This window comes from Abrus precatorius, unplaced genomic scaffold (assembly GCF_003935025.1).
Source record: "Abrus precatorius isolate BTA unplaced genomic scaffold, Abrus_2018 Scaffold10, whole genome shotgun sequence".
Taxonomy (NCBI): domain Eukaryota; kingdom Viridiplantae; phylum Streptophyta; class Magnoliopsida; order Fabales; family Fabaceae; genus Abrus; species Abrus precatorius.
Window position 1 is genome coordinate 867,248 of NW_020874292.1, and position 17,963 is coordinate 885,210.

At 28.2% G+C, this 17,963-nt stretch overlaps 2 protein-coding genes across 5 annotated transcripts; both read right to left on the reverse strand.

Moving 5' to 3' along the window:
* Positions 1–2,825: 2,825 nt before the first annotated feature.
* On the reverse strand, positions 2,826–5,089 carry LOC113863954 (cytochrome c oxidase subunit 6b-1-like). The gene is made up of 5 exons (XM_027497763.1): positions 4,951–5,089; positions 4,381–4,686; positions 4,125–4,207; positions 3,950–4,031; positions 2,826–2,945 (listed from the first exon to the last, which is right to left on the reverse strand). Exons 1-5 carry the CDS (start codon positions 4,987–4,989, stop codon positions 2,892–2,894), a joined length of 564 nt encoding a protein of 187 aa, XP_027353564.1. The 5' UTR covers positions 4,990–5,089; the 3' UTR covers positions 2,826–2,891.
* A 2,174-nt stretch (positions 5,090–7,263) lies between these two features.
* Positions 7,264–11,077, reverse strand: LOC113863929 (alcohol dehydrogenase-like 2). 4 transcript variants are annotated; one of them, XM_027497722.1, is made up of 10 exons: positions 10,866–11,077; positions 10,642–10,781; positions 10,505–10,551; positions 10,102–10,427; positions 9,506–9,588; positions 8,804–8,879; positions 8,602–8,666; positions 8,325–8,420; positions 7,663–7,824; positions 7,264–7,512 (listed from the first exon to the last, which is right to left on the reverse strand). In XM_027497722.1, exons 1-10 carry the CDS (start codon positions 10,918–10,920, stop codon positions 7,396–7,398), a joined length of 1,167 nt encoding a protein of 388 aa, XP_027353523.1. In that variant the 5' UTR covers positions 10,921–11,077; the 3' UTR covers positions 7,264–7,395. The 4 variants fall into 4 exon arrangements, 3 of the variants coding, with proteins under 3 accessions (XP_027353523.1, XP_027353531.1, XP_027353539.1); XM_027497730.1 differs by having other exon boundaries at positions 7,306–7,512; positions 10,666–10,781; positions 10,866–10,977; XM_027497738.1 differs by having other exon boundaries at positions 7,306–7,512; positions 10,642–10,768; positions 10,866–10,961.
* Between the last annotated feature and the right edge of the window lie 6,886 nt (positions 11,078–17,963).

A 17,963-nucleotide genomic window follows, 5' to 3' on the forward strand; every position in this document is an offset into this window, starting at 1 on the left:
TATATATAATTATAAAGCCAAAAATTTTATCTCGTTTAAAAATGAAAAATAAAAAATATATAAAGAAAAAATTATAAATTTATTTTTTAAAATTATGTTTGCATTAAAATAAGGATATTTCAATTTTTAAATTTAAAGAATTTAAATAATTTAAAGATTAATTTAATAAATAAAATATTGTTTTAATAATAAGTTATAAATATTTTATTATTCAAAGTTGAATGAAAAAAATTAAATATTAAGACGATTAAAAATGTTAATTATCTTCTTCACTTCGTTTCCCTTCTATCATATTTCCTACTTCTCTTACATTTCACTTTCTCATTCTTCACATTTTCTTCCCATAGCATTTTGCAACAAATATGGAGGCATATCGGCATCATATGTCATAGCATTTTGTGTCTTGCTGTGGGCAAAAATTACTATTGTTATTATCATCTCGCATCTCATCTAAGCACCAATTTAATCTTTTTTTCGTAGTCATTAAAATAAATAACACAATTCAGCTATTTCAAAAGTTACCAACCTCCTTAAAATTTGATCTGTATAAATCCGAATAATCCACCCGATCAACAACGGATATTAATAAATATCGGATAAGTAATGTAGATGAATAGTAAAATTGAGTGTACTTTCTATATTTTAAATGTGTAGATGAAGATTTATTGCTATATTGACACTACCCGTGGGTACTGATTTCATCCCTGTGCAAGTCATTTTCTATTCTCAAACTTTTAATAAAGCCCAGTATAGAGATTAAGGAAAAATAATAATATTTTAACAATAGTAACTTTTATTGAATTTTTTTAAGCCCAGCAGCATAAAACCCAACCGAATTAATCGACCGACTAATTAGGCTACCCGATAAACTGAATCCGAATTATCAATTGGGTAATTTTTTAAGTAATTCGGTTAATTATAATTAACTAATTTTACACCTGAACCAACCCAAAATCGAAAGGACTGACTTTCACTAGGACAATTACTATAACGACTTGAAGAGATGTATGATTGAGTTGGACTGTAAGAATTATATAAAAATAGACTACACATTTCAACATAAAAAATTTATATGCAATATAATAATTGATTTACAAGTAAATAAAATGACAAAAACTAACTTACCTAATAAAAAACAATAACTTAAAACTAATACTAAATATTTTTTATTATCAAATAATTATAAATTTTTATCCATAAATTTACTCATATTATTCATTTATTTCTAGTTTTGAAGCTATCCAATCTGATTAACTAGTTCAAATATCTTTTTTAACACCGATATTAATAAGTTAAAAATAGTTTGATTGATTAAGAGTTTCTTTTTGAGCATCAATCCTAACCTCCGTTCATCATAATTGAAATTTTGTTCTAATAAATTTACATTAAGTGCTTGAATGAAATTTTAGGTATAGAGAAGGAGGAGGAGAAGAGTATACAATTCATTCAGAATCAACATCATGGTCAACTGACTAAGATGGTCAGCACAAGAATTTCCTTCTCTACAAGGACATTGGAGTTTGACACCTTTAAGCAAAAGTAATTCAACTTTGATGGCCTTAATTATGGATAAGTAATGATGAGACCTTTATAAATTGGATTGAAAAGACAAAGGAAAAATTGAGTCTACTTTGATAATGGAGGAGTTTCCTTCGAGTGGTTTGGCTAGCTCTATGCTACACCAAACTCCCTAGAGCTTAGATAGGATTGAAGAGCGTATTCTTAGATTTGTTGAAAAAGTAACTAAAAAAAAATCCTAAGTTATTTCTAATAATGTCATTGCAAGCAGCCTACCCAAAATCTGCTTCAGAGAACCATCTAACATGATCAAGAGGAAAAGTCCAACCAATGAAAATCTCCTCGTAACTTGCATAAGAGTTTTAGAAAGAGAATTCCTAATAAAATTAAAGAGATTATGCAAACTAATAGATAAAGAAGTCTCAACATTAGATGTACCCTTAAAAATTAAATTACATCTATCTTTCCATAATAATCAACAATAAATAAGAAAAATAAGACATCAATTATTATTATCTCTTTGAAATACTAAAAATTACTAACTAGTCATTGGGCTAGACTCAGGTTAAAAAAAATAATAAATCTTAAAGTTAAAAAAAAGAGTATTTCAACTACAACTAACTACATCACAGTCTTTAATGACAAGCATGATTGATTATAAGCTGATTACATTTAGGACAGAGATTATCACTTGTTACTTCTTCTATATCTCTTTTCAACAGTCAAGAACTTACCATGAGACAGATCTCACCTGAAAGTCTAAAAACATTTTATATAAGTAAACTTAAAATAAGTAAAAGAATAATATTAATCAATACATCATTTAGTTCTTGAAATATCTTTTAGCCAAGTAAAAGCTTGATCGTATTTTGATTTAACCAAATGATTTAGAGCCTGTTTGAATTGGCGTTGAAAATATCGTCCACAATGACTATTAATTTTATATTTACAAAAATCAAAATACTTTAAACGGCATCGATAAATTTTCAATTCTAACTAAATCAATTTAGCCATTCCACAAACAAGCTGTTACTAGTTGAAGTATTAACAAAATACCTAAATGCAAATGCTAGAGGTTCCACTCTCGGGATCGTTTAGTCCAGTGACACGAGTTGAAGTAGAGAATGCAAATGTGATAGATTTAAGCAGAATCAACACGATAGGAAACGACATTTAGCAATGGAAGCATACATATTCAAACTCAAGCAGTTCGTATAGTTAGCCAAAATTTCTTATTAAACCAATGTGTAACATAGAACATCGCCCAAAGGGTTGAGAGTTTATCTCTGCAGAATTTTATGCGTGAAGCAGAATAGCAATTTTAAATGTGACAGGAACAATTGAATTGGTTGACGATTTCAGACAAGCGCCGCCTAGAGCGGTCCTGGGAATGTTCCATTCTCTCTTTGCTCATTCCATCTGTCAATCTGGTGCATAGACAAATGCATTAAAAACAGATTGTTAGTTCATGAATGCAAGTTTTAGATAGTAGCAGAAGAAAACGCACGAGTTAATGCAGGATAGAGATGATTATTTTTTTGTAAAATGAACAAAGGAGAAAACATGACAATACAATACCAAAATTGTATTTCATCTGATTGTAACTGTTAAGGAAAAAAAATATTCATCAGATATCCATTTAACAAAATAGGACAATTAAAGGATGTTGAACTCTAAAGCCAGGTAATTCACTTTTTGGTCAATTTCTAAACAAGGTCAAGATCTTAAACTCAAGGCAGGATATTCAACAAGCAGTAGAGTTATACACACTAGTCCTGACAACCAAGTACAGCTAACATGAATTGCTTCAGACATTAATGTTCTCCATTACTTGCTTAATATTTAAAACGGCGAAACCGAATAAAAAGCACCACATATTGTTCAGATATGGCTTGATTAAATAAGGTGCTACTGCTAATTATTTCTATAGGTTGAAGATCATCATAGGGGATTAACAATTGCTTGGTCAGGAACTGAAACACAACTTTTCCCAGAATAAACTGTATGCAAGTGGTTGAGCCACGTGTTGACAGGTTGGCAACAGTGTAACATGATATAGATGATAAAGAGCTGAGCAGGCAGAAGTCAATTAAGTGTGCAAAACCGTAAGAGTCCAATGCCCTATGCATCTATTCATGTTCGGGAACATGCACCACAAAGTATCATAGAGAATTCCCTTCCAATAGAGCATCTTGGAGACAGTTTTAGTACACAAGGAGCAATTGACTTAAAACAATTATATCATTATTAAGAGTAGAAGATACAACTTAATTTCAATGTCCACTAAGGCCATAATGGAATAGATATATGGGCAGAACCATTTAGCATGAAAAAATGTCAATAAACCAATTTGATGGACAAAAGGATCCTAATGCTTCTGGTTAGCAGACAATCAATAACATTCACCAGGGCAAAGAGAACGATAACATACCCATTCACCAGGGCAAAGAGAACGATAATATTTTGCAAACTTGTCACATTCTGGGGCACCTTCTCCCTTTGCAGCTACACATCTACACAATAGTTTTGAAAGTTAAAATAAACATCAAATCTTCATATTGTAAGAGCAACAAGCTTGATAAAACCAAAAGCCCGGGATGTCTCACCTGTGATATTCAATGTATCGAGTAAAGCAATGCCTTGTTTGATTTGTAGTTGGAAAACGAAAATCTGCTGGAGCAGTCTCAAGCTGAAAATCAACAGCACAAATATGAATAGAAAAAGAAAGTAGGAGCATGTTTATGATGCAATCAAATAAACATCATGGACCAACTCTCCTAAGCAATAAAGTGAAGTCTCATGACCGGTTTAGCAGTTCTAGAAGAATAGATTGTATCAAGTTAAATAAAAAGTAAAAACAACCTTAATTTGCGGGGTCTCTTCTGCCACATGTTGATCACCAACATTTTCTTCTTCAGTATTCCCACTACTTTGCTCTGCTGTTGCATCATTGCTCACTTCAGAAGCATGAGAGGTGGGATTGATGCTTTGTTCAGCAGGAGGAGTGACTTCACTGCTTTCCTCAGCAACAACTGTGGGTGTTTCTTCCACAGTTTTCTCAACTGCAGCTTCCTCAGAAGCAATATCCTTTGGGTTTTCAACTTCTTTGACTTCAACAGGACTCACACCATTATCAGCTTTATCCTCTTTCTCTTTCACAAAATATTGCTGCAAGCCAAACACATTTATCTCATGCCATATAACAATCACCAAGGATCCAATCCTTTGACAATTAGGCGATTCAATTCAAAAGATAAGACAATGCTCCAAACATGGATGGTTAATTAAGTGAACACCCAAATCTTATTCTGCCCTTCTCCAAAGGGAATCAATTATTAGGTAGACACTATCGCTGATTCCATTATACGAAAACCAAGATCCATGCTACCTTGAAAATTAAATTTAATTTCAGAAAAAAAAAAAAAAGAGTACCTCAGCTAGAGTCGGGGATTTATCAGCAGCTTCCGCCATTGATGAGGAAGAGAGAGACGAAAAGTGGAAATTGGATTTTAGCTATGAGCACCTCAAAACGGTAATGGTAAATTAATAAAATGCAGAATCTCGATTGTTTTATTTATTTATTTATTTATGATGTTTTATTTACTGTGCACAGCTCGCATTGCATATTACTAGAAGCCAGTAGAATACGGTGCTCCCGCTGGGGAAATTGAGTTAAAATATTAAATTTAATTTTTCATAAATAAGTTCAACAATTTCAGCATGTAAGTATTTTATATTATAATTAAATGTATAATTTCAGTTTACTTAAATACATAAACATAATAATTTAAATAAAATAAATTATATAATATTTAAACCAACTCATTTATAATATTCAAAATCTAATAAAGTGATAATATAATAATAAAATATCTTAGAATATTGACATATTTATCTTTGTAATGTATGCTTTAAACACAAACTTAATTACGTAGAATCTCATGTCAATTTAATACTTAACATGGAAATTGTAAATGTAGTTAACTTATAATAAGACAAAAAGTAATGTAATAAGAGTTCAAAAATAGTGTTTAAATTAATTAACTTAAAATCAATATTATTCACTCAATATGTTAATGTTAAGTACTCCACTTATAATTAATTATTGTAACAAATAATAAGTGGTTCGTGTTAGATCAAGATTGCCTCTCTAATCATGCGAGGCTTTTTCGCTGTGAAAGGGGCAAATTGAAAAATAATTTTTTAAAATTGAATTTAAATACAAATATATATATATATATATATATATATATATATATAGTTTAAAGTCATTTTTAACATTTTATTTTAATTATAATACTTATTTTTGTAATCGTTCATATTAAAGATAATATTTAAAAATAAGTACATCTTACGTTGCAGGGTTGTGATTGAAGTTTTTGAAAGAAATTTTTTAGATTTTTGGTTGATCACCTTAATCTTAATAAAATAAGTAATAAGAATTTTTAATTGTTTTTCGAAAACTTTATTGAAAATTTTTTTATGTAAAACCCAAGTCATTTAATAATGAATTTTTTAACAACTTCAAATATTGAATCATGTGATAGAAAATCATCCTTGCAGTAGATTTGGATAGATGAGTTTGTAAAGGAAGGAGATGGGGATCTTCTTATAAGTAATTATTCTTTTAGAATTATTTTTTTGAAAGTTTTATTTGGGGATTTTTAATAAAGAATAAAATGAGATATTATCTTGTAATCTCTTTTTTCGTCCATATTATTAAAAATCCAAACGAAACAATGATTTCATTTCAAGCCTTTTTTATTATATTCCACGAGTCCTTTGGTAGATTATCTTTCACATTTTCTGTCCTTCGCTAGATGTTCTACAGTGTATTTATTTTATTATTATTAAAAAATAAATATTATCCTCGTAGAAATGATACTCAAAGTAATGCAATAAAAACCCTAAACAAAGAATATATTTTTATTTAAGTCTATTTTAATTGTTTTTCAATTTGCCCCATCATGACAAAAAAAAAAAAAAAGATCGCGTGAGTCCTCGAAATGGCTCATGTCTTTTTTTTTTTTGCAATTTGAACGGGATAGGGCTTCCTTAATTAAACGTTCAAACTTGCTATGTGAGAACGAACGATTCGCATAGTTGGACAATGAGACTAATATTTAGGAGTAGGGTTAGTGTTTATAGATTGGATTAATGGCCTCTCTGTGTTTGAAACGGAGTTGGGGTGAAATCGATGTTTTTTATTGAATTACATTACAAATAATTATTAGTTAAAATTTTCTTTAAAAAAAATATGCACTTTTGCTTGTGAGTTGGTAAAACGCATTAAAATAAAATAAAGAATAATCGTTAAAAATAATACATTTTTTAAATAATGATGATAGTTATTGCCTGAATATGACACATGCCTATAATTGGTGTTAGGATAATTCTAATGAAGTAACTCTCATAGTTAGTATAATACATTATTATCCAATCATGAATTGTCATATTAAAAATACACTAACAATTGAAAAAAACTTTACAACCCACTCTACACTTTCATAAGCAATGTAATTATAGCTTTAGAATAAGCAATTGTCATACATCTTAGTTGTGGTTAAAATTAAATAATTATAACAATACTAATTTTCTAAGATACAGCCCCTGATTTCAAAAGAGCCAAATTACTGAAAGAATATGCAATGTAATACCTTTAGAATTTGGAGATTTTTATCAAAGACGTCCAATTTTTATTTGGAGTTTTAACACGAGTTAAGGGAAGAGGAATGACGCACATTCACAACCGAGTGACCATTTCCATTAGTAGAATAATTAAAATTAGTAACCAAATAATAGAAGGGACTTTTTATTATCATGCGGTGGAGATAAAGAGAGAGTTTTGAACATTGCGATGAAATTTTGGCAAGCCAGCTAATGATTCATCCTTATAATGCAGCGGAGGCCCTTTCCTTCCAAGAGATAATCAAAAGCTCTGTTGATGTCCTCAAACCCCACTTCATGCGATACAAAGCCATCTAAGCTAAGTTCCTGTAACAGAAATAGCAAAATATATATATTATTATATGTAGCCAATCGTTGATACACTCATTTTGCTACGGGCATCTTTACCAGTTCATTTGATTTTCGGTTTAAAATTAGTATTGATGCATATTTACTAATTATGTGTACAACACTTACTTTGTCAAAGTACTTTTTTGCGAAGAAGGGAATATCAAATTTGGGTTTGATGCCTCCAAATAGTGATCCGATTATAGTTCTGCCTCTTATTAGGTGATAAGGACTCAAAGTCAGTGGCGAGCCGTGCATTTCCACCCCTAATACAACCGTTTTCCCCCAACCCTGATCCCATCAAACCAACCATGGAGAGTTAATTAAATGAGTGTATTGTAAACTCAAGTCAAAAGAAAAACAAAAATTGAAGTAAATGGGAGATGTATAACTCGAAGAAATAACTCGAGCACTGAAAATCAATTAATGTGGCTCCTTTATAGTGACTTCTAAAGAAAAATATCATTTTTAAAACATTAAATTTATTTTTAAATTTCACTTTTTATTCAAAGTATGCTAAAAATATTTATATTATTAATTCTCCTCGCCAAGTAAATAATTATTTTATAAAAAAAAGGTGGGAAGTTAATTGATAAAAAAGATACGACAAATAGTAATAAATAATCTTAATGTTTTACTATAATATGTATGTATACATTTTATCACAACTTGAATTATTAACTTTTAAAAAATGTTAGATTGAGTTTTAAATTAGTTTACGAAATTGTATCCAAATATGTGAATGCGAGCTGAATGTGCATGTTAGACATTAAACAAGGGATAGAGCAAACATCTCGGCTGCAATTAAAAGCGTCCGCCATTAACGAAGCCAAGCCTATGCACTCGAAGCAATAATCAGCACCTCCATTTGTCATTTCTTTAATCACCTAATAGGGGAAAAAGTAGTGTTTTAATTAAAATACAAGAAGAATAAAATCTCACCATATTAGGTGAAAAGTGCGTTGCATGATTATGTTAAATTATTAATTCAAAAAGTAATTTTTAAAAAAATATTATTTATCACTTCATCAGACAAAGATCAATAATTCATGAGTTAAAAATAACGACCTCGCTCACTGACTTCTCCTTGCAAGTGGAGGGATTCACAAAATCGGTGATTCCAAATCGTTTACCTGTATATGATAAGCAAGACAATGATGATTCTCAAAATTTAAAATACCCGAAAGAAGAAATGTAAAATTGTGCATTCTCTTTCAAAAATCACTACAGAGAAAGAAAGAAAGATAGCCAAAGTATCTGGTCGAAATACCAATTTCAAATTTTTCGTTATTTAAATCGACGCCTATGATCTTTGACGCTCCTCGTTGCTTTGCTCCTAAAGCAACCTGTTTTGACGCAAAACTTGCAGGTTAAATCACTAGCCTTTATGCATTAAATGAGTAAAATAATTCACACTAACATACAAGTATTATTAAGAAACTTAATTTTAAATAATAACTCTGAGATTTAATCCTGATCTTAACATGTTAGATTCACTTGGATCAAGATTTGCTTCCCTGGCATAACAGTTATTGTAGATGGTTCATTATTACAACTTTTTATTTAATGTTGACAGCGCAAGATCGTAGATCAAGTGCTTAGATATAGTAGCATCACCAATTAGCGTGTAAGGTATAATTCCTTGTGTAAAGAAGTTGCATAAATAACTTGCAGTTTTAATAATTCTTTAAAATGGAGTTGATAATCCCCAGAGATTTTTTTTTGTATTATCTTTTTCCGTTATTTATCTCTCTTTTTATATTAATTTTGATATGTAATTTTTGAAAGTGTGTTCAATATATTTCTAGAATTAAATTTTAAAAGTCATTAATAAATTACTTGTGAAATTTTCTAAAAAAATAAAAAGTTGATAAGAATAACAAAAATAAGTCGAGTAAAAATTAATTATCCTAATCCGATTTATTATTTTTCGGATTCATTACTCAATAGGATTGAGTTCCTCAGAACTTACAGCTAGGCCTACGGTACCAAGCCCAAAAATAGCCACTGTAGCACCTTCTTCTACGTCAGCCACCTTCCATGCTGCCCCCACCCCTGCAAGGATACCATCTAATTATTTCTTTAATTTTGGATTCATGTAATTTTCACGTATTCCTGTTCCAAATGTATTTTGCAAAATATATTAACATTCTGAAAAAAATAATTTTAAAATAAAAAAAGTGGAAAAAGACTTTGAAAACGACTCCAATAACTCGTTATTTTCTTGGATCTTTGGTTCAACTAAATTTATATAACTCAATATCTTTAACTGGTGAGTTTAATAAATTTTAGTCTTGATATAATTAATTTTAATCTGTTAAATATAATTAAAATAGTATGATGTACTTTACCACCTGTTCCCGTTCTGATTATATATATATATACTTTTTCGTTGTCTTTAATAGAAAGTTGAATTTAGCTTACCTTTAAAAAATAATTCAAAGAAAGAAGATTATGAACCATTGTGAATTTAATTTTAAAAGATGTGGAACATGTAATAGTTGTTATTGCAGTGAAATGATTTGACACCCAGGCAATGGATGTGTGGTAGAACGCTAACTAGCTAACCTGTGGAAACTCCGCAACTAAGCAAGCAAGCCTTTTCAACAGGAAGCTGAGGACTAATTTTGACGACTTGGGTCACATCAACGACGGTGTATTCAGAGAAACTGCTAACACTGAAAAGATTTTGCAAAGCTTCTCCGTTCATGTCCCTAAACCTGCTCGTTCCGTCTCTGGGCATGCAATGATCCCGTTGTGACCCGAACTTGGAGCAAACGTTGCTTTTTGGGCTTTTGCAATCTCTGCACTCTCCACAGTGAGGTAAGAACACTGGCACCACTATGTCCCCCTCTTTAACCTCTTCCACGTGTTCCCCCACGCTCTCTACTTCCCTGTTGTAAAAAAGACTCAGTCTTCATAAAACAAAAACACAAGGAAAATTATATACAAGCTTGAACTCGATGATCACCCCACAGCTTCGTGTCCCAAAATTCTTGGAAACTTAGCAGCCGGCCCCTGAGGATAATTAAATCATATGAGATACACGTTTGAAAGTGTTCTGTTAACTCATAAAATTTAAAAATCATGATAACACTTTGTTCGTACTGAATTCATTTTCCAAAAGGTTACATCAGAGTGACACAGGGAAGTGCAGAAAATCTTGATTCGGACTTCCCAGGCTTTGGGTGGATCTAACTCAACTTCTTCTATGACAAGAGGTTCACCTGCTTTTCTGCATATTGCAGCTGTTACAAGTCACAAAGAGGACTAATTAGAAGTAGTCAAATATATATGTATTATGTATGTAGTATTATATGGAGAACAAAAACCTTTGCATCTAATTGGCTTGCCAACATTTTCATGGGTACAGCTTCTGCTCGCCATGGCCACAGAGGACTTGAAGTATGTGAGGCTAAAAAAACAGATGCTGCAGATTAGAGTAGAGTCCAATATTTTTACGTTTCTTTTATACACACGCGAACCCAACTATGGAGCAGAGGAACCGCAACACCAACCTTTTTTATTTTCTTTAATGTAAATTGACATTTTAAAAGAAGGATATTCTTATATTCATTTTTTTACATTGTTTTTTTTATTACATCATCTATACACTTTTATAAATATTTTATGCATATCTCTTAGGCTCTTAAGTATAAACACTTGGAAAGTGATGATAAATAATAAATATATGCAATGTGATATAAGAGAATCAAATAACTAAATATATATATGACATATTGACGACTGATATGTCAATAATTTAAAATTATACATCTCTCAGTTTTTCTCTTTTTATTTATTTTTTCATCATTTTATGTTTATTTGTTAAATATTTGTCTTAAAAGAAAATAAGTTAGGAAGTACTAATTTTTAATTAATTTAAATATCATCAACCAGAATATCTGCTACCAACTACAGGACGCATACATTATTGTTGATATGCATTTCAAGACGGCAAGCGAGTTTAAATAAAAATTGTGAAGTACTTTTCTTTAGGATGATGGTCACGAACTCGTGAATACAACAAACATTAATTCCCAACTCCATTATAATTCAACTCTCCTCCTAATTATATTAATTAATTGATATGATTACCCTATTTAAAAACCCATGTGTGGAATGATTAGAAGTTGAGCTAATGATCATACTGAACCATTTGGTTCATCTGTTTTCTTTAGACTTTATGCCTTAAATTAAATGTGTCCAACCCTATGCAACCACTCCTTAGTAAGACAACTCATCCAACCCTGTGTAACCATTGTAGTACTAGTTAGTTATAATATGCCAAATATAAAGTTTGTAAGATGACGATAACATTGTAACTAACACGGTACTGCATAAGAAACAAAACATTTAATTAATATTATTTAAGCTTTTTTATATTACATGAACATTATTAAATTAAATAGACGAAAATTTTAAAATATTTATATTTTTTTATCAAGAATGACAAATTGAAAATATAAAATTGGAATTGAGGTTAAATTTAAAAAATATATTAAATATGTAAAAATTCTCATAATATAATAAAAATGTAAATTAACAGTTTAAAATGTTGGTGTTTAAAATAGTCTTATTACGAATAAATTCTTAAATATTTTTGAGAAATTTTGACGTGTAAGTATAACCGTGTAAATTGGACTTTTTACCCTAATTTGAGTTAGTTCGACTCAAGTTTGATACTCTATGGAGTCAAATTAAAAATTACGTTTATTTAGACTACAAATAGAAATTTTAATTTAATACAAATTCTATAGTTTATATTTAAATAAATTAAATAGACTCAAAAATAATTTAAAAAATTGATAGATCGAGAAAAAAAAAATCAAATTTGGTTTGAAGTCAAAATAACGAATTTACTTTAATTCATCCATTTTACTGGTTTTATATCTTTTTTAAAAATATGTAAATTTTGTGGCTTTTCACCATAAAAATATTTTTTAAAAAGCTATTTATTAAAATAGTATTAATTCAAAATTAATTACTTAAATAATTTAATTCAATATTATTTTTTATATAATAAAATTAAAATTATTCAACCCGCTAAGAAATGACAAATGTCACGATTTAATATATAATCTACCGTATAAATATAAACAACACGTGTTATATTTGTAATGTGTTGTTGTATAATCTAAAAATGTCACACACGATAAGGGTGATTTTTTTCGAAACTTATCATATCAGATCAATGAAGTTATTTTGTTTTTTTCAAATTTTTCTTTAACTGTAACCGTCTCTAAGTTATTTGGTTATTTTTGTCAGAATTAAAGGAAAAAATATATATGAATTCCGTTTTCACTAACCTGTTGTTTTTGGGTTAGTAAATTGATATGGTTGTTCATGTTTGCAGTGCATGTAAATAAAATTTAATTACAGTTTTTTAAGTATTTTTTATTTTGTTTATTAATTATTATGATAAATAAATAGAATATATAAAAAATTATTAAAAATGCTAAATTTATTATAATAATTACATGATAATTAATTTTAAAGTTATTTTAGTTAGTTCAAAAAATAAATTTAGCATTCTCTTTTTTATTTTCATTTTACACGCTTCTACTCTTACTTGTTCGTCAATGTTCAAGACCAAGGAGAGTAATACCCATCCCACATAGTTTATCAGGGATCATCCATTTTCCACCTAATTTAAAATTGGGAAAAAGGTATCATTGGCCCAATGATTAGTGTAGTTCTTTTTATCTGTCATTTGGGCTCTGATTACCCTTGTTCAACAAAAAAGACCCCTCTTACTACTATTGCTTTATTTCAGTACAATGAGCCGCCTCTGCTTAAAGATAATTTTTTTTTTCAGCCCTTTGCACTCCCCTATACTGAACCCAGAAACAAAAGACACTACCCTAAATTTATGGGCTCTCTTTTTCCATAAAAGTTGGAGTAGGCCCAACATACTCGTTTATATGGTAAAAGGAGTGAAACTATGCTCGAAATGATTGGATAATTGAAGGTTAGAGATAGGATGATGATATCACAACTTAAAGAGTTAGAGGAACCTGAAATCGGATTATCCATCGTATTCTCACCTCACAACTAAAAAACGTAACACCTAGAATTACTAATCCACCTATTCAGATAGCCAAGTTTAGTGACTAAATTGCTACTTGAATGTATGGTATGGTAGCTGATTTTGTTTTACCAATCCCTGAATGGGGAAGATTCATTTCTTGGTTTTTATTATTAGCATCCACTGACAAACGTAGGAGCCAATGTCATTTATAGTTTAGACTCCAGTTCCATTCTATAAATATTTAAAGCAAAATATAAGAATTTCCCAGTACTTTGTACTTGAATGTTTTTACATTTTCAGCTTTAATATTTTAAAATTATTTGTTGCTTTAAAAATTTTATTTCTTTAATTTTATTAGTGTATTTTGATAGAAGCAAAAGAACCTTAATGCAATAAGAGAACAATGTAACTAAAAAAATAGTTTCGCTATTAAAATATATAACATTTCAAGTTTTATATGTAAATTTAAAGTAAAAATTATTTTTAAAAGAAAAGAATAAATCATTCTCTTTTGAATTATATAATAATGATGAGTATTTTTAATGTACTCGTCAAGGAAACAAAAGTAAAAAATGTTATATCCGAATAGGTGAAAATATTATCTGAACATACATTAGTTTTATATACTAATAGAATTGTCTATATATAATAATATATTTATGTATTGATATAAAAAATAACATAAACTTATAATGTCTTCATTAATTAATAAAATAGTCTTGATTATGAAGAATTATATTGACAAAACAAGCCTAATTAGTGTATATCAATAAAGATAAGAACCCTTAGAATTTAATGTCAAAGATTCCGTCGAGACATGATTATTGCATTATGAAGACTAATTAACCCCCAACACGTGCGATGTTTGCATACGGAAAACCTGCTTTAAACCATGTTTTGGATTTTACTTTTCAGTTTCTTTCCGTTTAGGAATTGAGCTATCGGCACTCTCGACAGTATAACTTTATTTTCCACTCCTCTCTCTCTCTCTCGTTTTCTTTTTAGATTACATAAACTCTATATTTATGTTAATATTTTGTAAGTCTTCAATCTATCAATTTTTTTGTCTTAAATAACACATTCAGAAATTAAAGTTTTGTGGATATAAATATTCAAAAGAAATTAAACAACATATATAAATTCTGATTCAGTTACACGCTCCAGAAAAGAAAACAATAAAATTGTTAATTATAATATATTATTGTTAGGTGAATGGCTATCCATTAAGGCCCAAAAGGGCCCGTGAAGAACAAGAAATCCGCGTTCTTTTAATCACAAACTTAGTAGAAAGCGACGGCTAAACCTAACGTCATTATCAATATGTTGAAACAAATTGTCGATAGATCAATGAATATAAAAAGGAAGAGAGAGAGAAGAGAGGGCAATCAGTGGCATATCTGAGATTCCAACGCTCTCGTCCTTTTGAACACATAGAAACAAACAAATATGTAAGTTGCTTTCGTTGTTCTCAGTCAAAAGGGTCGAGAAGAGAAGGCGAGTGAATTAAAGAAAGGAACACCCTCATGACATAAGGCTGGAAAAGTTAACAAAGTGATATTTCCGATCACAGTTTATTAATCATTTGCCTAGTGAATGTAATCTATCCAAGCTGTGGGTCACACACAACCAAAGCAAGAAGGGCCCTGCATTGTTAGTGCCAAACAAACACCACACGGGACCACTCAAAACTTCATTAACACTAATTCTATTGAGTAAACTCATTAAATAGTTTTTAATTTTGTAAGAGTCATACAATTTAGTCATTAAAATTTCAAAATCCCTCTTCCTCATGTACTTGTTATATCCTCACCAACATCATTAACAGGTATTCTTTAATTTTTCTGGGAAGCAAAACGACTGATAATTATCAAGATGCTTGGGCATGGGTGACTTAGAGGAAATGGGTACAACACCCTAATCTTTTGTTATGTTATGCTTCACTTCCTATGCTTTTGGAGTTCAACATTATGTTCCCTCATTTACAATTAGTTCTTGCATGGCCCTTGTAACAATTATTGTCCCATTACTTTGTGTGATCTAATCCATTTTTTGTATTTACGTTGTCTGTTGTTGATATCCTTGTATTGCAATAGATGGCCCCTTAGTTGCCATTTTTTGGTCACAAAATTTATGTTAGACCTTCTAGTATTGTTTCTTGTCATGATCAATGTATTACTAACAAAAACAAAACTAGCAATCGCCAATAAGATATCAATAATACAACAACGAGGAACGTGAGAAAATTGGGGAAAAAAATTATACTAGGCTTGCAAATTGTGACCTTTTTTTCTCATTAAAATACAACATTGATTTACTGGTGCCTTACTTAATGTAATAATTCAGAGTTTTGTTAAAAATAACTAATAACAAATGACATTAAAGACTAAACTGAAAGATAATCTATAAAACTAACACAGGAATTTTGAAACCTTATATATTAAACTGTCTAACTCCTGCAATTTCAATGATTATTTTGGATGTTTACTCCACAGATTCGTTAAAATATAATAACATTTTATTCCACGTAATCACTCGTCGTATCCACCTGGGCCCTTAGTTAGCACAAGTTAAAACATATATTCAATTTAAAGTATTTATTGTATTAAAGCATAAGAGATATATTTTGTAAAATTATGTTCTAAAGATATTAGTTAAGAAATATTAAATCCATTCTATTAATTTTTTTAGTTATTTGAAAATAGATATTAAATCTGTTTTATTTTTAATATAATATTTATTTTTATATATTTTTAAAATTTAAATGTTGTAAAAATATTAGTTAATATTTGCTTTAAAAAAATAAATATTTACTTGTTAAAGGTATTACAAATTTTTAAAATATAAATTAAAATTAATATATTTTAATAAAAATATTATTTTAGATTAGATATATATCTTTGATTTAATCTTAAATTACAATAATATTTTTTTCTATTAAAAAGTGCTCTACATAACCTTTTTCTATGTGCAACTGACTTTGATAAACCAATAAATGCGTGAATTGATTAATATAATTTTGTTTACTTAATTTAGTTTTGAGACTTAATTATCGTTAGCGGCGTTAACGGATAGTTTTATATTTCCATTCCTTTCGTAGTCTTGGAGTGATAGTCAAAATAATAAATAAAACTTATTAATGAATGTATTCAAATAATGATTATAAATATTAAATATTTTTATTTATTCAAAAAATAAATGTTGAATAAGTTTTCCATTTAAATATATGAACACGAGAAATTGAAGCTAAAATATTATTATACAGAAATTATGAAAAAATATATTATTAATTTTTTAACAAAAATTATGACCTTTTTTTTAAAAACATTAGCTAGCATTTATCTTAATTTAATTTACAATATGAAAGACAATATGTGGAACTAAACTACATGAGTTAAAATATAAACTATCCCTTTTATTGTATATCTATCGTAAAAGAAAAAGTATAAAAAATACATCAAAATAGTTATATGTCTGTTTGTATTTAATAAAATATAACTCTTGACAAAATTAAAAAAAACCTTTGAATAATTATATCATGTGTTTGATTTTATGTTTTTTTTTAATCTCGTGAATGTATGCTAATTTCACACTATACAAAGTCTGTTTTTTTGTTTTAAACGTGCTTTTTTAGTTTATTTAATATTCAATAGAATCAATAATAATTAATATTAATTTAGTGTAACTAATATATTTATTTATTTATTTTAAATTTTAATATTAACATATTAATGCATTTATTTTTATAAATTTTACGGTAATTTTAAATTTTAATAATAATATTTTATTTTAAATTTTATTATTATAAACTAATAATAAATATCTGATTAATAAAAAATAGTAAAACAAATAAATAAGAATAAATGAATATAAATTTTAAAAGTTATAGAACAATAAAATAAATAAAAATTAATATTAATTTAATGTAATTAATATATTTATCTATTTTTTAAATTTAAAAATAACACATTAATATATTTATTTTTATAAAAATTAAAATATTTTTAAATTTTAATTTTATTTTAAATTTTAATTTAATGCATTTAACATATTTATATTTTTTTATATAATTTTAACATTAAGATATTAATATATTTATTCTTGTAATATTTAAGGAATAACAATAATCAGTTATAAATAATTAAATTTTTATTAATAATAATTTATATGTAATAATTAATTTTAAAGTTTAAAATAATTTAAATATTATTATAAAAATATTTTTGATTTTATAATTAATAATTATAATATTTTATTATAATATATCTATGTATTTTACGTGTCACTTTACTGGTTTATGTATAAAATAAAAACATTAAATATTGTAACATATTAACTAAAGATGAAGTATTTTTTTCAATAAAATAATAAGAGAATATAATATAAAATTTCATACTAAATA